General features: G+C 39.6%; 1 protein-coding gene across 6 annotated transcripts in view; it reads left to right on the forward strand.

The window, feature by feature from the left end:
• The window catches only part of ttc28 (tetratricopeptide repeat domain 28), a 774,630-nt gene that overhangs the window by 636,505 nt on the left and 117,286 nt on the right, over positions 1–20,839 (forward strand). For 4 of the 6 annotated variants that reach the window (XM_043715612.2, XM_043715614.2, XM_043715617.2 and 1 more), the window contains one exon: positions 1,057–1,200. In XM_043715612.2, coding sequence (XP_043571547.2) covers positions 1,057–1,200 — 144 coding nt within the window. The remainder of the gene's footprint in view (positions 1–1,056; positions 1,201–20,839) is intronic. The other 2 variants (XM_043715613.2, XM_043715615.2) reach the window with 1 other exon arrangement.

The raw sequence follows: 20,839 nt of genomic DNA on the forward strand, positions 1-20,839 counted from the left end.
TTGAATAAGCAGAAAAGCCAATGTTAACAAATAGTGGGCGTTTTGAAAGTTTTTATTTTGGAAGTGCATTGTTATCTGGGTCAGCACCTTTCAAAATGTGAACTTGACCTTTTATTTGTGTTTGTCTAACAGTTTGCTGAATTGTGTCCCTGTATTTGAGAAATGGCAGCTGGCATATGCAGCAGTTATTATTGGCTGGCCTATGTATGTATGTAAGCACATGCAAACAAACATATACCAGTGCATTTACGCACATAAAACAACAGATGCAAACACATGTAAACATAGGCAGACTTGGCCATGGTGCTTGAGTCTCTACAGACTTCGTTAAATGGAATAAAGTCCGCAAAAGAGAGGGCAAGTAATGAACATTCCCAGTCTCACTGAAAATTGTTGCTTTTTGCACATGTTTAACATTACACAGATCTGGAAATACTCCTGCTAACAATTTGTTGTAAATGCTTTTTTAAAAAGTGAAGAGTCAGCTGTTCCAATTTGTTACACATTACTGAAACAATTAATTTGTAGTAAGTGATTGAGTACATACGTGATCATTATAGCTGTCCAATTGCAAACTTACCCTGAAAATAATGCAATCCCTCCAGCATTTAGTTAAGAGAGATTTAGGGAGCTTTGTCAAGTATATTATTAATGGAAGTTTATAATTTCTAAGATTACTTTTATGTTATGAGAATTTTAATTGAACTATGTATATATATATTAAGCATAAGGTCACTGTTTGCAAGTCGGCTTCCCAGTTGTAAGTTGCTTTCAGCTACATCATAGCCACACAATATACTTTAGTACCCCTATGCATAGGAATCATTGATATTGTTAGCCTGACAATGTTGTCTTTTAATTTTATGGTGAAGAAGATAGTAGATTTAAATGGTATTTAAATGGTAAGTGAGCAGCTATGATATATAACTGTCATGAATTTCAGGAAATTTTTCTTAATTCAAAATTTTCAAGTTTTTCTCTGTGTTTTAGTTTTGTAAAGAATATCTAGGAGCTCGAAGCTCATTTGCAATGACGTGGTTGGGATTTTTCTTTCAGTAGGATGTGTTCGAATAGCGAGACAGAGAGTGAGGCTGGAGATCTTCTTGACCAACATTTTGAAGAGATGAACAATAAACTGACTTCCATCACTGATCCAACAGGATTCCTTAGGATGGTCAGCAGGAACAATCTCTTCAACAGGTAGGGATTGTTTTCAACTGCAGGGCCTTATACTGAGAATATTCTGCAATTAAATGCGTAGTATAATTCATTGAAGAGTAATTATCTAAATTAAACAATTTCAGTGGATATAAGATGTCTATCCTGAAAGAATATATTCACATATGCAACATAATAGAGAGAGAACATTGTGTTTTATCAGAAATAAGCTCACAGAAGTGTGACTTTCCAGATAACCACCACTCAAGAGTATAAATGCTTGTTAATAGAATAACATTATCATTGCGATTTTATATTTGGTATTACTTCGATTATCGTACTAAGAAAATAGAGTGTAAGATCATGTTTTGTACGAGGACACCAGCACATTTCAGGAGTTTGACAAGTGGAATAGCTGATTGGTGAACCTAAGTAACAAGGCAGTTTACTACATACTTGGCAGGGGAGAGAACTGATCATGAAGGTGGTTCTGTCAGAACGAGGCTATCCCATTGCACTTGGGTGTACTGGTGCCTGCAATGTTCCCATATGTGGGATACTCACCTACAAAACTGATAGTAGTGAGATACTGCATTCGTGCACTGGGATTCTTATGGTGCAGTGGTAATGTCCATGCTTCTAGGCCAGGAGATCCAGGTTCATGTCACACATGCTCCAGAAATACACCATAATATTTCTGAACAGGTTGACTAGAAAATATCCAAACCTCCTTCTTAGGAGATCCTTTTGTGGTGCAATGGTGGTGTCCCTACCCCTGCACTGGGAGGCCTAGGTTCAGGTCCCACCTGATCCAGAGGTGGGTAATAATGTCTCAGAACAGGTTAATTCAAAAAATAGATTAATAATTTTAAAAATTAACCAGATAATGTCTTTTATTATTCAGAATTTCCAGTTGTCTCTTATCGTTTTATGCCAAAGCCACATTGTATGTTGAAGTTAATCATAGACTATAGAAATGAGGCAACACAGAAGAGGGTGTTTGGCCAGTCTTGTCCATGCTGACCCAAAGACACCCAGATGTCCTTTACAATCCCATCCTCCTGCACGCAGTGCATAGCCTTGGAGCTTACAGCCTGCAATCTGGGTACTTCTTAAAAGGGTTTATGGCCTCTGCCTCCATCACTAACTCAGGCAGCGAATTCCAGACACCCACCACCTCTCTGCCTAAAAACATTTTTGTTCATGTCCCTTCTAGTTATTCTGCCACTTAGTTTGAATGTATGACCCCTGATTTTTGAACTCTCTGCCGAGGGAAACCGATTTCTCCTGTTTACTCTATCACCACTCCCCTGTTTTGTATACCTTGGTGTTGTCACCCCTCAGCCTTCTCTATTCCAAGGAAAATAGCCCCAACCTCTCCTTGTAGCTGCAATTTTCCAGCCTTGGCAACATTCCAGTAAATCTTTTGGGCACTCGCTTCCAGAGCAATTATGTCCTTCCTGTAATGTGGTGACCAGAATTGCACACAATACTCCTGTTGTGGACTTACCAGTGTCTTATGCACTTTCATCATTATATCCCTACTTTTGTATTCAGTATCTCTGCCAATAGAGTCATACTGCATGGAAACAGACATGTCGGTCTGACCAGTCCATACCAAACATACTCCTAAACTCAACTAGTCCCAACTGCCTGCTCCTGGCCCATATTCCTTCAAACCCATCCTATTCGTGTACCTATCCAAATGTCTTTTTAAATGTTGTACTTGTACCCACATCCAACACTTCCTCAGGAAGTTCATTCCGCATGTGAACCCCTTTCTGTGTAAAAAGAAATGCTTATCATGTCTTTTTAAAATCTCTCTCCTCTCATTTTAAAAATGTGCTCCTTGTCTTGAAATCACCCATCCTAGGAAAAAGACAAGTACCATATTTTATAAACTTCTATCAGGTTGTGCCTCAACCTCCTCTGCTCCAGTGGAAAACGTCCCAGCCAATTCTTATAACTCAAACCTTCCATAGCCGACAACATCTGGTAAATCTCTTCTGAACCCTCTTCAGCTTGATAATATCCTTCCTATAACTGGGTGACCAGAAGTAAACACAATATTCCAGAACAAGCTGCACCAATGTCCTGAACAACTTCAACATGACTTCCCAACTCCAATACTCAAAGGACTGAGCAATGGAGGCAAACGTGCCAAACACCTTTCTAATGTGACACAAGCTTCAAAGAATTAAATACCTGCACCCTTAGATCCCTCTATTCTACAATACAACCCACAGTGTTACCATTAATTGTATAAGTGCTATCCTTGTTTGTTGTACCAAAATACAATGCTGCGCATTTATCCAGATTGATTTCTGCTGGTTTTCAGTCCATTGACCTATTTGATCAAGATCCTTTGCAACCTTAGAAAGCCTTCTTCACTGTCTGTTCTGTCACCAATTTTGGTTCATCCTCAAACTTACTAGCCATGCCCTCTATATTCTCATCCAAATTATTTCTATAAATGACAAAGGAGAACCCAGAATCAATCCCTGTGGAACACCACTGGTGTCAGACTTCCAGGCTGAGAAGCAACCCTTCACCACCACCACAAACCACCTCCAACAATTTACCCATAGCCAAAGTTAGACTCCCAGGTCTATAGTTCCCTGGTGTCTCCTGACAATCTTTCTTTAACAAAGATACAGCATCAACCACCCTCCAGTCATCAGGCACCTCACTTGTAGTTATAGTTGATTCAAATATTTCTGCGAGGGGTCTTGCAATTTCTTCCCTTACTTCCCACAATGTTCAGGGATACATTAGATCAGGTCCCAGAGATTTATCCACCTTTATAATCTCTAAGGCCTTCTGAACTTCCTCTTTTGTAATGTGAACTGTTTTTAAAACATCAAAGTTTATTTTTCTACATTCTCTAGACTCCATTTCTTTCTCCACAGTAAAAACTGACACAAATTCTTCATTTAATATCTCTCCTATCTCCTGGGGTTCAATACAAAGTTGACCTCCTTGATCTTTAAGAGACTCTATCCTCTGGCTGGTTTACCCTTTTGCTCTTTGCCAATGCTATCCCATATCCCCTCTTTGCCTTCCTGATTTCTTTCTTAGGAATGCCCTACACTCTTTTTATATTGATTAAGAGGATATGAGCAAGACGAATGTAGTCTACAAAATACCATGCAAGGACTGCACTAAACACTATATAGGACAAACAGGAAGACAGCTAACAATCCGCATACATGAACATCAACTAGCCACGAAACGACACGACCAGCTATCCTAAGTAGCCACACACGTAGACAACAAGCAACATGAATTCGACTGGGACAACACTACTATCATAGGGCAAGCCAGACAGGGAATTCCTAGAGGCGTGGCATTCATCCACAAACTCCATCAACAAACACATCGACCTGGACCCAATATACCAACCACTACAGCGGACAGCTGAAACTGACAACCGGAAGCGGCAGGGACAGACCACTATGAACAGCGGAGGAAACATCAAAGAAGCGCTTCACAGGAGGCTCCCAAGCACTGATGATGTCGCCTAGCCAGGGGACGAAACGTTTGCAACAAAAACTTCCAGCTCGGCGAACAGAACCACAACAACGAGCACCCGAGCTACAAATCTTCGCACAAACTTTGAACATTAAGAGATTCAATTGAACCAACTTGTCTATATCTAAAATAAGATGTCTTTTATTCTTGATTAGAACCTCAATATCTTTATTCATCTTTGTTCCTTAATCTTACCAGCCTTACCTTTCACTCTAACACTCTGAATTCTCATCACCAAACTCATAAATGCCTCCAACTTGTCAGACCTCCATTTACCTGCGAACAGTCTACTCCAATCAACTTTGAAAGTTCTTGCCTCATATTAAAATTTGCCTTACTCCAGTTAAAAACTTAAGTTTTATGGAAAGCTTATCCTTTTCCATTTTGAAACTAATAGAATTATGATCACTAGATCCAAAGTGTTCCCCCACTTTTACTTCAGTCACCTGCCCTGCCTTATTGCCCAAGAGATGGTCTAGTTTTGCTCCTTCTCTAGTAGGAGCATCCACATATTGATAAAGAAAATCTTCTTGAACACATTTGACAAATTCTCCACCATCCATACCTTTAACATCATGGCAGCTCCAGTCAATGTTTGAAAAATTAAAATCCCCCAGTATTACAACCTTATTATGCTTACATATATCTGAGATCTCCCTACGTATTTGTTTCTCAATTTCCCTCTTACGGTTGGAGGGCCGATAGTACAATCCCATCAGAGAGATCTTTCCTGTCTTATGTGTGATTTCTATCCATATATTTTCACTGGACAATTTTTAAGAAATATCTTCCTTCATTACAGCAGTAATGCATTCTTTAATTAAAAATGCTGCACACGCACATGTACGCACTCCTTTTGTGTCTCCTTTTCTATCCTTCCTATAAAATGTAAAACCTGGAACATTGAGCTGCCAATCGTGTCCATCTCTCAGCCAGGTTTCTGTAATAGCTATGGTGTCCAAATCTCATGTTCTTAAACATGCCCTTAACTGTAAGAGCCCTTGTATTGAAATAAAAGCAATTTAGTTCTTCAGAGTTACTACATTCTCTGACTCTCTCGTCTTTTTTTTCTAACTGACATTCTCTTCAGATTCAGAACCTTCCCCATCAACCCTTCTATTTACACTGCTATTTAGAATTCTTCACTCCCCCTCTCTATCAGTATAAAGTCTCCCTTAGTGGCACAAGCAAATATTCCTGCTAAGATATTGGTTTCTTTGCAGTTTATGTTAGGCTCATCCTTTCTGAAACAGGCCTTTTCTAGCCCAAAAGACATTCCAATTATCCAAAAACTTGATCCCTGAGCAATACACCAGCTCTTCAGCCAGTGATTTATCTCCTTTATCATTTTGTTCCCTCCCTTATTTGAGTTTGGCTTTGGGAGTATTTCAGCAATGACTACGTTTAAGGTTCTGTTTTTAAATCTTTTACCTCACCTCTTAAATTCACTCTGTACTGTTTTAATCTTTTCCCTAAAAAAAGTCATTCCCATCAATGTGTATAAAAATTTATGGCTTCTCCATCTCACATTTGACAATATGCTTGAAACATTTAAAGACATCATTAATCCTTGCCCCAGGAAAGCAACAACCCATTCTAAATTTATGCTCACTGCCACAGAATCTCCTGTTTATGCCCCTGACAGGAGAGTCCCCCATAACAATAATTCTATTAAATTTTGTCAATGCTGCTTAACATAAGAATCATTCCAAGTGATCAATAACTGACTGACCTTTCCATTTTCCTCAGCGAGACTATCCCCTTCAACAGCTCCAAAAACTGAATATTTATTTGATAGAGGAATAGCCACCAGAGACTTTTGAACTATCTTCTTCCTTTCTCGACAGTCACCCGTCGATCTGACTGATCCTGCTGTGCAATAAGTTTTCTAAATCTACTAACCATCTCAATCTGTACCTCACATATGCCCTTAATAACACTAAGAGGAATTTTCAATAACGCCTTATATATAAAATAAGCTACATTTCATTATCAACAGAAAACAATCTTAAAATGGAATATGATTTTAAAATATATATCTCTAAAATATAAAAAATAATTAAAATCACTTAGCTGATTAACTAATTAAAAAACAACTCCTCTTTAATAAATTCCTCGAACGGAAAAAAAACTTTTCCAGAGCTAACCACGTATAGGACTCCCTGAAACGAAAACACATCTCCTTATTTTATAAATTGCTTTTCTGTTTTTCAAAGAAATACTTTTGCAATGTAAAAAAAACCTTTTAAAATACAGTCTTTTTTAAAAATTTCTGAATTCAGAATTAAGAAAACCTCAGCCATTCACAATAGACTCTGAAAAGCTTGTTTGGAAATGAAAATCGCGATTTCTTTTGTTTGTTTTTTTTTAATGTTAATGGAACAAAATGAATAAAAGTCGTATTAGTGAAATATAATAACTGTAATAACTATAGAAAAAAAAAACCTATAATAAATCACTAAGTCTGCAATCCCCAGGGCAGCTGCAAGGTCCGTGCTCCTACAGTATTCTCTATCACATACGTGAAGGAGAACATTCCAAATACCTTCTTTACAACCTTCTCCACCTGTAATGCTACCTTTGGGGATCTGTGCACTTGCACATCAAGATCTCTCACTTCAGCTACCCCTCTCATTTATTGTGTTCAGTGAAACCTCATAAATTTTGTCCCATTCCTATATCAACTGCCATCGTCACTAGGTCACTCTGGTCGTATTACTTTCCCGCTTAAGATGAATGCTACTCAGCATTACATCTGGTCTTTTGGCGGTTTCTTCTTAAAGATCCATCTGCTTTATTTACTTTCATCCTAGCTATAGGGGTATAACTTTCAAAGCCATGTAGTGAAGGAGCTCTCACAATGGTGTTCAGCATTGGGGTTGCAGGATTATGACTCAGCAGACATGACGGAAAGGTATTCATGTCCAAGTCATTATGATCTGTGAGTTGGAGGGGAATTTGATGGTGATATATGTTCTTCTGCAGCTGCTGCTGTTGACCTCCTAGATGATGAAGGTTGCTGGTTTGATACGTGCAGCTGCAGAAACTTTCACTACTTGTATTGGGTCCTGCAGTGAGTACATAATTGCAGCCACGATATACTAGCGGTAGTGTGGTTTTTAGACCAGGAGTAATAAAGTTGATTTTTCAGAGTCTATGGACGTGATAGCTGCTGCTTGCAATACTAGAAGAAAGTGAGGACTGCATATGCTGGCGATCAGAGTCAAAAAGTGTGGCACTGAAAAAGGACAGCAGGTCAGGCAGCATCCAAGGAGCAGGCTCCACACCTTTTCACACTACTTGTAATAAACCAACTTGAAGCGTAGATTCATTGTTTGATTCCTTGCCACAGGTCAATGATGGCAAAGTTGTGTCACAGAGAGTGGGCAATTGATAAAGAATGGACTGCAGTAAAGGCAGGAGGATAGCTGTCATTGGGCATCCCATGTCCCCATGCCAGGTCCACGAATCAGGCACTAAGTACCTTGGAATTATACTTTGCACTCCCACCTAACCCTCTGGAGTCCACAGGAAAGCCCGTCAAGGATTTACTTAGGCTTCTCACATGGTGAGCTTCCCACTTGCTGCTGGGTGATTACCAGTACTGGTAGCATGAGGCTCTTGTGGGCATTAAATGTACATTTCACGGCCTCAATTTTCAGTGGTATGGGACGCCCATCTCTGAGCATATTTGGGATGGAGGCAGGAAATCATCAGTTACCCATCTCCTATGCTCACTCCTGATTAAATACTACGTGCCCCTGTATCTCAACTACCAACTAAACTTGCCATGGCGGAAGTCCTTAGATTCTGATCTAAATGAGTGAGGTTGGTAAGAAGCAAAATGATTATGTAAAACAGAATGCTACCCTTACTGGACTGGCACCATCTCTCTTTAACTGGTGCCTTCCAGCAATTTGCAGGACAACATCAACACTTGATTGAATTGCCTCAATTTGGGAAGACTGCCAGCTCCTCTTGTTTCCTTCTCATTTTAAAGCAACAGCAAACATATTGCTAGCATTTGGAACACCAGAGTGCCATCCCTGTCCCCGTTCTATTTCCCGCCCTCAGTGGACTCATGACAAAGCATTAGACAAGGAATTTCAAGTGTGAGTTGAACTATGACCATAACATGCAGTACTTCAGTACAGCAATAGAATAACAATCACTCTGCAACAAATGGATTACTGGGTGCAAGTGTGAAATGGGTGAAATTGTCTTTCTATACCTATTATGCCTGTTTGCTCCAGGTTGCTCATAGAGCATTTGTAGCATTCATGATATGGCCATTCACTGAAAAAGTACCAGAAAACAAAAGCAACAGTGAAGTATTCACTGTTGGACCAGCAGTTTAGCAGGGAAGAATGGGATTCTGGATGCTAACCCAAAAACAGCATTAAGCTGTATTTTTAAACTACAATCTGTCAGTCCAAGTAATCTTTGCCAACTCACTTTCTTAAACACTTTTCTGTGTATGTTTTGATGGGATTCTGCTCTATTTGAGTCAGTTGACGTGGCACAATAATGGAATCATGTATTCAATTTATTTAATCCACTGTAAATTCTGTACATGTTGTAAACTTGATTCACCTTGTGTTTGTTATTTGTTTTCAACATATGGCATTCAGCTAGTACAAAAGGATTCAGTCAGCTCCAGGTTTCCATTGGCAACCTGCCAAGATTCCAGTGACTCTGGACCCCTACATTTATTCTGATATTCTGCATCTGAATTAATGAAGCCCACTAATTCCTTGTTCCTACTTGCTCAGGCACTGATTTCCATTTTTGCAAGAATGTTTGATGGCTCAGATGTGAAACTGTATTGAGAGAATATCATGTAATTTGTGATTACTCCAGGTATGGTACAATATAACAGAAATGGAAATAGCCTTGAGACACCAGTCGCTAAGTGGTTGAGGGTGTAGTATTTGGAGGGAAAGGGTAGGAATACGTTCTGATTAGCCAGATGTGCCGAGCAATGTTTCTCCGGGATCTGAACTTGGGTTTTGACTTTTCACCACATCTATTAATGCCTTGGATGAAAGAATTGAGAATTGTTTATCTATTTTAGTAGCTTACACCAAGGAGACAGTATAAATTACGTAAATTGGAACAGAAATCTGAAAAGGAAATTTAAAGACTTGAGATAGGGCAAACCCTATAGCAGATGGATTCAACTATAATGACTATGTGATAATTCACTTTAGACCTAAGCTTAAACAATAAGTACATTTTCTTAATACAGAGAGACTAGGAACCATGCAGGAGCAATGAGATCAAGGTGTGTGGATAGACAAATCACTAAAGCCTAGTGCAGATGTACAAAAAGTAATCAAAAGGTTTATGGAATTTTGGCCTGTATCTTGAGGAAAATGGAATTATAAAATTAGGAAGTAATGTTTTAATTGTAAGGACCTTAGTCAGAAGCAATCTGGAGGACTGTACCCTGTTCTGGGCACTGAACCTCAGGGAAAACTTAGTGGTCTTTGACAAAGTACATTGAAGTTTCACCAGTGTCATTAACTTAGTTAGCTGGACGGCTGGTTTGCAATGCTGAGTGATAACATTGATTCATTTCATACTCAGGCTGAGATTATCATGAAAGGTTCTCCCCCTTGACCTTTCCCCTCGCCTGAGGCATGATGACCCTCCGGTTACACCACCACCATTTGCCTTTTTCTACTGTGAGAGCAGTGCTATGGTCTGGGTAGACAGTGGTGACTTTCTAACCTTAGCAGCATTATAAGGTTGGTAATGTGGATTTTGGATTATGTTAATTTGCATTTGGAAGGTCGGGGTAATTTAATTGCAGTGTTTAAAGTAATAAAGGAATTTGATGGAGGAGATACTGGAGCTGCCTCCAGTGTGAGGATCCAGAACAAATGACAATATCTTATCAATTGGTATTACTTTCATTTCCAGATCAGAAGGTTGTAGGTTTATACTCAGTCTAGGATTTGAGCACATTATCTAGGCTGGTGTGTTGCATTGCCAGAGATGCCATCTTTTAGGTGAAATCCCAAACCCCATCTGCCTCATTCAATAGTTGTAATATATTCAAGGGAATTGCTCACAGAACAACAGTGAATCCTCTCAACATTCTTCTCTCAATCAACATTACGAAAAACAGATTAACCAGTATTTCATCGTATTATCTTATGGAAATTGACTGTCACAATGAATTACTGCACTTCAGAAATAATTAATTAGTTGTGAAGACATTTAGGGTGTCCTGAGAATGAGATAAGACTCTATATAAACGGTATTCTTCCCTTTTGTCCATTTTGCTGAAGACCTTGCCTTGTATTTTCAGGTCACAATGACTCATTAGAAGACACTGTTTAGATGGAAATGTTCATTTATAAACAAACAATGTGAAGAATGAAGTTCCAAGAGTTGTGGCAGAGCTTTTTAAAGCTCAGCTAGGTGGTGACTAGTCATGGATGACAGACATCACTAGCTCTTCTTTACCCACATTCTTTAACTTGCCTCAAGATGCTTCATCAATCACTCTGTGTCTTGCGGGATAAATGTAGCTGTTGGTGCTTGAGAGAGTCTCTGGCTGTGAGACAGGTTGTGGTAAGGTACAAAGTGCTGATATTAGAACCTTAGGTTCCCTACAGTGCAGAAAGAGGCCATTCGGCCCACTGAGTCTCTACTGACCCTTCGAAGAGCATCCCACCCAGACCGAGCATCCCATTCTGTCCTCTAATGTCATAATTCGTGTAATTTCTTGGTGATTAATTGAGGATAAGGTGGTACCATTTCCAAATACTCCTTCAATAAATCACATTGCAACATCAATTGCATTGTATTATACTCTCATTGGTGTTACATACATTCAGTGTATGGCTATGTGGTTACATATTCAGCAGGATAATGTTACCATATGGTACTAATCGTGGGTTCAGGTGGCAACTATGACTTTATTACTTTATACTATCTTGATATTCTTCCACTAATTAATGGTATTGCTTCCTTAACTTAGTAAAAGCTTGTTTGTTTTCCCTTGTCAAATGTGATCAGGGTCACTACTACTGCACTGATCCTGTTAGAGAAAGGCATTCTTGATCTGCAATAATACACAACAACGTCTTCATTCCAGAAATTCACGGTCTGGAATACTAATTTTTTTGAAAATGTTTGGAGCATTTGCACAGCCCTGCCGTTTCAGTGTTAGGTCACTGCCACAAAGTGGGAAGGCATGGGCCTACAACAGCTTTAGACTCTGTTCCTATTCCTCCCTCTTGGTCCAGTCTTCCTCTCTGTGCTCCTTTCTCTCAGTTTCTCTTGACCTCTTTATCTCTCTCATTTGGTTTCTCTCGAGAAAAGTCCATTTTTCTGGTCTCTGTTTTCCTCTTCCTTTATCAGTTTATTTCTCCATTTTGCTCTCTCTTGTTCCTCCCTCTGGCTCTTTCTGGCTTTCACCTTTGTTATCATTCTCCTTCTGTCTCTATCTCTTTCACTGTCCCTCCTCCCCTTTTGCAGCAGTGTGGGAAAACATGATCAACTTAGGCTTACAGCATCAGAAAAGGTGGAAATGATGACAAATACAGTATTTGCGTAAGTCCAGCAGTTTTTATTATCACTTGATAACATTACAGCCATTTTTATGTTTCAGCTCAAAATCTGCATCTTCAGTGTTTTCCAGTTCACGCACTTGTGGTCAGGCATTCCTACTGTCATTGTTTTGTCCAGAAAATTCTGAAATGATTCGATCTCAATTACTCAACACCAGCGAGGTTTTGGTCTATTAATATTGTGTGTATACACACACACACACACACACATCTTTGACTATTCCATGTAGTTAGACAGTTTCAGTGAACACTGCATGCTTCCAACTGAACAGACACTATCTTGCTAGATTGGCATGCATGCATCCCTGTTGTGAATCAGTTTTTCTTAATTTGTTGTGTGCACAGGTTGGCATGTACATTGCCTCCCTTTGTCTTTTTCTAAACCCTTGTTCTGCAAGTCACATGCCAGTATTGCATTGGTTAACACCATTTCACATGTTGAACAGGATGGAATTAGATGTTTTGCAGGGCTGATTTTCTTATAGCAGGTGCTTAGAGGCATAGCAGTTTACAGCACAAGTAGGAAGCCAACTAATCCATCTTGCACTACCGGCTGCTTGCTGGATTATTCATGTGTTTGCCGTGCAAAATGGTAAGGCAACATATCTTTGTAAGTCTCTTCAGTATGTCATCTTTTTTTCCCCATGATCTTGGAAATCTTATGTGTTTCAGAGAGAATATTGACTCTTTCAGCAACTTGCTACCCTTCATGCATTATTCATCCTTTTCAAGAGGTGGGATTGTGTGATCATTCTTGACACACATTCTGTTTCTCCTTCCTCTAAACTCCTCGTGCTGTTCTTCACATGCCTGATCATTGAAGCGAAGCTTTTCTCGCCTTGCATTCTTTTTTCATTTTGTCAAGCATTTATTAATGGAGCAATTGCACAGGGTTCACATGCACTATTACTGGGTTTTAACTGACTGATCAATGCCATTTAGATGTTCTGGCATTGATAACTGACTGCATTCTCCATTGGGTATCCTTGTGTATTTTGTTACAGCACACATACAGTCTTGCAGGTAAATTAAATAGGAAACTCTCATGATTCATGATTCTTGTGCATGATTCATTACACAGGACAAAATTAAGTCATATTAATTTAACCCCTTCTTACCAAAAAAGAATCCTGTTAAAACACGTTGGCTTAGAAAACTAAGTGTCCAGTAAGTGTTCACAAACCTCCAATTAAATATGCACTTCTGCTCCCTTGGCAAAGGAGGTCATACTGTTGGCAGGAGTAGTAGCATTCACAATGGAAAATGGTACTGGGCCACCCTAGCACTTCACCTGCCAGCCTATACAGCACAACATGACATTTTCTGGCATGAAAGCCCCCTCACCACCACAATTTAAAGTCATCAAGTATTTATGGGTTAGTTGCTGGCTTAGTATTCCTGGCGAGTGATGTCTGCTGTGTTGATTCATTCTGGAAGTTTCAGTTTGTCTGCAGAGCAGAGGGTTTTGCACCTTTTGCACTGTTAGTCTAACTACAGATATGGCAGAGTGAAAGGAATAGTTTTAAGTTCAAGCTGCAGAGGAGAATACTGAACTGGAAACCTTACCGATGGAGGATATTCAAGGAGCACCACAGTTTTGCTGAGAGGCATTGTATGAGGCTTTCATTGAGCTTCCATAACTGTTGCCAGCAGAAAGTGAGGACCGCAGATGCTGGAGATCAGAGTCAAGAGTGTGGTACTGGAAAAGCACAGCAGATCAGGCAGCATCCGAGGAGTAGGAGAATTGACGTTTTGGGCATAAGCCCTTCATCAATTCTCCTACTCCTCGGGTGCTACCTGACCTGCTGTGCTTTTTCAGCACTGCACTCTCATAACTGTTGCTGGCAAGGGTGTCATCACCCTCAGCATTTATACTAAAGATATGTACTGCTACTTCCATTTGAAAGGAGTAATGCAGGACAAGAAAGCACTGCATGATTAATGTTTGTTCATGGTGCAAGATGCCACCAAATGCATGAACTTTATTTTATATGAATGGCTATATCTTTATTAATTGTGTGAGTCCACTCTTTCAACATACAGCTGGTTTGTGACCATATGTGGCTCGTCATGCAAGTCTGCTCACTATCCAAGCATTTGTCATGAGTTTTCTACCCTCTGTTGATCTTGGATGCCAATTTACATTCAAGGGTCAAGTTTCTGTTGCAGGTGGTGACTTTGTTGACATCACAAGCTATTGTGGCCCCAATATACAGGGTAATGTCCTAAGCCCAAGCATCTTTGTTGCTTTATCAGTAATCGTCCTTACACTCCACATTGTCGATATAACTAGTAACTCCTCAGATGCTGAAGCAGTTTGCAGCAAGACCTGGGCAACTTTCAGCTTTGGCTGGGAAGTGGGAAGTAACATTTACACCGCACAACTGGCAGACAATTACCAATTCCAACATGAGAGAATTGTACCCTTGTGGGGAAAACCACTCACCATCAGGACTGTGGCCACCCTAACAGCTGGATTTTTGGTGGTCAAGCTCCTTATTAGAGGTTGTGCTCAATGATCTGCTACTTCTCCACATTCATGAAAAGGACACATCGGTGAATGTGGTTTGAAAGTATGGCCGAGAAGATCTTGGACCTTCCGAGCGGGAGGATCATGTAAAAAGAAGAAGTCTTCTCATCTGGGACATGTAAGATCACCCCTTGTGATGGTATATATTATTGCTGAAGTTACATTGCAAATGAATACTTCCCACTGGTCTAACCAGCTTTGTTCATCCACTGGATATCTCTCTGAGTTAGCCCTTCAAGGATAACATGAAAAAAGTGGAATATTTGGAAGACAGCGCGCATTCATCAAGGGTGGCAGCATATCAGCTACAATGCTAGCAAATCCCGATTGAATGGGTTGGAGGGGTGTGGGAAGAAAGGTTATGATTATTGATGGATTGAAATGGTCAATAATATAGTGAGTATGATGTAGGTGATCTATATGATTATGCCCAAAATTTGTGAGAAGATTTGTAGCTCGGGTGCTCGTTGTTGTGGTTCTGTTCGCCAAGCTGGGAATTTGTGTTGCAGACGTTTCATCCCCTGTCTAGGTGACATCCTCAGTGCTTTGGAGCCTCCTATGAAACGCTTCTGTGATCTTTCCTCAGGCATTTATAGTGGTTTGAATCTGCTGCTTCCGGTTGTCAGTTCCAGCTGTCCGCTGCAGTGGTCGGTATATTGGGTCCAGGTCGATGTGCTTATTGATTGAATCTGTGGATGAATGCCATGCCTCTAGGAATTCCCTGGCTGTTCTCTGTTTGGCTTGTCCTATAATAGTAGTGTTGTCCCAGTCGAATTCATGTTGCTTGTCATTTGCGTGTGTGGCTACTAAGGAGAGCTGGTTGTGTCGTTTCGTGGCTAGTTGGTGTTCATAGATGCAGATCGTTAGCTGTCTTCCTGTTTGTCCTATGTAGTGTTTTGTGCAGTCCTTGCATGGGATTTTGTACACTACATTGGTTTTGCTCATGCTGGGTATTGGGTCCTTCGTTCTGGTGAGTTGTTGTCTGAGAGTGGCTGTTGATTTGTGTGCTGTTATGAGTCCTAGTGGTCGTAGTAATCTGGCTGTCAGTTCGGAAATGCTCTTAATGTATGGTAGTGTGGCTCGTCCTTTGGGTTGTGGCATGTCCTCATTCCGTTGTCTTTCCCTTAGGCATCTGTTGATGAAATTGCGCGGGTATCCGTTTTTGGCGAATACATTGTATATACCGACCACTGCAGCGGACAGCTGGAACTGACAACTGGAAGTGGCAGATTCAAACCACTATAAATGCCGGAGGAAAGATCACAGAAGCGCTTCACAGGAGGCTCCCAAGCACTGAGGATGTCACCTAGACAGGGGATGAAACGTCTGCAACACAAATTCCCAGCTTGACAAACAGAACCACAACATGATTATGCCATTCAGACTAGGAGCATGTTATTTGATTCTGGCAACAAGGAAGAGGGTTAACCTTGTGGATTTTAATATTCATTTAGTGCATGTTATGCTGCCAAAGTAGCAGTAGTTTTTACACAATGAAAAATTACTTAAATTGTATAAATTTGTATATATAGCATTTTTGATGAATTTGATAAATCTGATTCATTCAAAGAAATCAAGCCATAGAGATTGTTTAGTAATTTACGATTAAAACATCAGTATTAAAGATACTTATACCATCTTTGGAGCTGTTTTTGGGGGGGTGGGTGTGCTGTGAACAGGTTCTTATTTGACACTTAATTGATGGCAGAATGAAGGCAGAGAGTGGATTTCAATCTATCTAAAATATTATTTCTCATGAAGTTGACCCTCTGAAATTTAGTCTTAGAAACCCAAGCTTTACACAAGTGTGCACTGTAATTTCAAAAACTTATTGAAGGGAGATTAAAATCATGACACCTCATAACTGGGTTGCTGCATTGAAAAGGTGTATGCATTATTTTAAGTATTAATGCACTTACACTAGTGCTGGTAAACATTTATGTAAATAACCTCCTGAACTAACTTTTTCCTGTTCATTGGCAGTGTATGTAATTCCAGACGTCAAGGAAATAAATTGATTAATGACATAACATTTTTAAAACTGTAAATGCATTTTTGTGGTTTTTAATGCTAAGTGTACTGCATCAAATTTGATTAATTTAATTTTGATGTTTTTGTATAGAAAGTTTTGTTAAAAAATCATATTTTTGTTTCTTTTCACCCTGGATAAAAATATAAATAGATAGTGGGTCAGAGTTTTACAGTTTTTAAATGGATATAGTGGGGTATAGATAGATTGCAGATTTGGGCAGAGCAATGGCACATAGAGTTTAATCCAGACAAAGGTGATACGTTTTAGAAGATCAAAATCAGGTATGAATTATACCATAATTGGCAGAATTCTTAGGAGCATTGACATACACAGGGTCTTTGGACATACAAGTCCAAAGATCACACAGGTGGATAAGCTGGTCAAGGATGCATACAATACACTTGCCTTCATCGATCGAGGCATTGAATATAAAAGTTGCCAAGTTGGCAATCTTTAGTTAGGTTATATTCGTAATATTGTATGTAGTTCTGGTTGCCACACACTACCAGAAGGATTATGGATGTTTTGGAGAGGATGCAAAGAAGTTCACCAGGATATCGCCTGGTCTAGAGAACTTTAGGTATGAGGAGAGGTTGGATAAACTCGGATTGTTTTCACTCAAAAGACAGAGACTGAGTGGTGACCTGATAGAGGTCTACAAAATTATGAGAGGCATTGATAGGATGGATGGCCAGGGACTTTTGTGGAAAGGCCATCTTAGAAAGGATACAGGTTCATGATGAGACGGGATAAGTTTAGGGGTGAAGTGCGGGGAAAGGTTTTCACACAGAGGATGGTGGGTGCCTGGGATGCACTGCTGGTGGAGGTGGTGGAAGCAGGCACATTAGCAACGTCTAAGGCATATCTTGATAGATACATAAATGGAAGGCCATCAGAGGAATAGAAACTGCATTTGGACAATAAGTGGGGATTCTAAATCATGATTAAGAATCGACACAGGCTTGGTGGGCCAGAGTGGTTGTTTCTGTGCTGTATTGATCTTTGTTCTTAATGAAAGTGGGGCATTTCATCTGCATCTCCTTATGTGTTTATTAGGATACATCTTTGTATAGTTTAGAGTTCTTCATACTCACAAAGTGCACTTAGCAGATTAATGACAGATAACTTGCAGATTTATTGACCATTTGTCAGAACGAGACAGTTCAATGCCTGGTGCAAAATGACTGACCAATGCAACCACTGCCACAGTTACAGTTCTAGATGCTTAAATGTTTGCATAGCTTTAACCTTCACTATGGAACAAAAAAGTTTACCATTTTTAACAGGCCTAGGCACTTCTGGCAGTAGCATTTTCTTTCTGACTATGATCGTTCTCTGACAACAGTGAATATGCATTTCGTTCATTAGAGTTAAGGTGCCATTGCATAGTATCCTTTCTGTGGTGAGTACATCTTCTTCGGTTCTTGGGCTTGTGGAATTATCCAGTTCAAGTCAATGGGACTAGTATGTGTTGACCTACTATGCCACTGACTAATTGTATGTATTCACATTATGCATGGAACCCACCTATGTAATCAGTTAGTCAAACTCTGTGAAAGCGGTGGTGGAGCACTGCAGTTGCCCTTAACAGTCTTGGGTGAAGGAACAGAAAGCAGTGCAAGGATCTTGTACCTAATTGCCACTTAACAACCCCTGATGGAAAGTGTGTATGTCTGGTTAGGAAAGGTTTAGCTACCTCTGAAATTGAATGGCTATCCAAGACTGAATAGGCTTACTGGTAAGAAAATGACCATATTTGTAAAGTACCAGAGGAAGGCCAATACTATTATACTCTAGTGTGCAAAAGTGGAGCAAATTAGGGCAAGAATGTAAATAGAAAATCTGCACAGAGCGCTCATGAAAATTTCTACAAATATTGAAAGTAGCATGAATTAGTATTGGGCATTTGAATCTCCATTTCATTTTGAGGGAATTTTATTTTTGAGGGAGCACAAATGAGACTGTTATAGCTTCCAGATAATAAAGTGCCCTTTCAATATCAGCGATGTGCCAGTTGTCTTGTAAAGGAGAGCCAAGCCTGAGTGGAATGCTCCCTTTCAGCTACTTCTCGTTGTGTTATTTTGCTTTCTTTCGCTGTTAGAGAAGGAAGGCTGTTCACTTCCTCTCATTCTCTGGCTGTCACTCTGACAAATGGCTGTTTGTTTTGCCATGTAAACCATGTAAAAGTTTGGATGCAGAGCTGAAGCCAGAATTGTAACCTGCTGAAAAATAGTCAAATGGAGAAATAGAAATTTTGAGCACTTTCCCAGTTTTCCATAGGCATTAACCTTTCTAAATAGTATTTCTAAACCTGTTTTCACAGGCAGGTGAATGATATCAGACATAGCCCTTATGTAAATTTAAAGAAGGGTAGAGGTGGTGACAAAGGATCATTGTTTCTGTTTTAGTTTATAATATGCTATCAACACAGATCCACACTGAAGTATATGAGAATTTCATGGCTATAATGTAAAAGTAAGGCCTCACAGGCAAATGTTTCTCTGTAAGTCTGCAGAATCAGTTCCATTGACTCAGCCTTTTATTGCCATGTTGTTCTGTGTTATAATGTATCCAGATTTTGATAAGCAATATCCAGTGCATTTGTTGTGTGTTCATCAAGTGGTTAACTACCATCCTTGCTTGCTTTTGATGTGGTGGGTGCCTGCTTTCATCAAGTTTACTACCTATTATTCCAAAGCAATTGTTTCTTTGTATATCTTAGATTTTTTTTTAAATCATTAAGGAATCAAAGTCCCTGTGGCAGGAAATCACAAAATATGGAAACCGCACGGATTATGAGGTAGTGGCAAATTTAGCTTGTAAAAGCCAGTAGATTACAGCGGGAAGAGAACAATGCAGATAATGTGATATTAAAGTCATTTTTATACAAAGTAATGTTAAAGTAAAGCATGGCTCATGATCAGTTTTGCAAAGATTAGCACCAAACTCACAAGAGTGCTCCTCACTCAATGAATCAATGGGAGACAGTGCTTCTGTTTTCCAGAGTTGTCACTGCTAAGGCTTCTAAATGAGACAATAATTGTTTCTTCCATTCATCTTATTCTATAACTGTTCGTGCTTTTTGCTTGTTACCAGGTCCTCATTTCTCTTTTCTTCTCTCATCTTACTCTCCTCTCAGTTCCATCTTTCAACTTCATGATTAGTCTATTTAGTTCTGCCTCAGCTTTGAAAGATAAACGTGCATCCATCCTTCATTCAAGCAGTGGAGCTGCTACCTGCCATTTCATCACCAATAACTTCGGTAACTCATGTCATGATACTTTATTGCCCTCTACTGGAATAATCTTCCCATTCTTACAGTAATGCTTGATAAATGCTTTTCTTCCCAGTTCGATGGACTTCACCATCATTATACAGGAGGATAATTTTTCCCTTCAGTGTTTTTTTTCCCAGAGCGCTCCTTTCCTGTAGGTAGTGGCTCATAATGATGTGACCTTTTGGCACTTTATCCAACTGGTTGCTCTTTCTCTGTGAGTTGCAGTGAGAAAATCGATAAAGTACTGGCTCAGGAAAACATCAAGGCTAACATGACTCTGTGTCTATTTGATATTCAGACAAACCCACAGGATAGGGTACTGATTAAGATACTCGTTAAAATATGTTTAAGCACCGTTCCAATAGAATTGTTAATTCACTGAGACAGATATGACCCATTGGATTTAATTCAGCTGTAAATGTATCTGTATCTCTGTCCCTGTGCTGTTTGTATTGACCCCATACTGCCAACCAAGGCTAGGAGAATTGTTTCAATTGACAAATAAATAAGCAGTGCCAAATTGGATATAGTTCAAAAATTCATTCCTAATTTATTTCTCTAAATATTTTGGCTAAGTTTTGCAAAACACTCTTTTCCTTAAACCCCCTCAAGCTATCATGTGGGGTACTTTTTTGTTTAGCTGACCTGATTCCAAAAAAGATTTTGCAAGCATAAAAGCAGCTCTGTTGAACATTTTTAAGATCTTGGAGAATGAAGAGTACATATGG

Source organism: Chiloscyllium plagiosum, unplaced genomic scaffold (assembly GCF_037043375.1).
Source record: "Chiloscyllium plagiosum isolate Xiang-an unplaced genomic scaffold, Cpla_swu_hap1 HiC_scaffold_24, whole genome shotgun sequence".
Classification (NCBI taxonomy): domain Eukaryota; kingdom Metazoa; phylum Chordata; class Chondrichthyes; order Orectolobiformes; family Hemiscylliidae; genus Chiloscyllium; species Chiloscyllium plagiosum.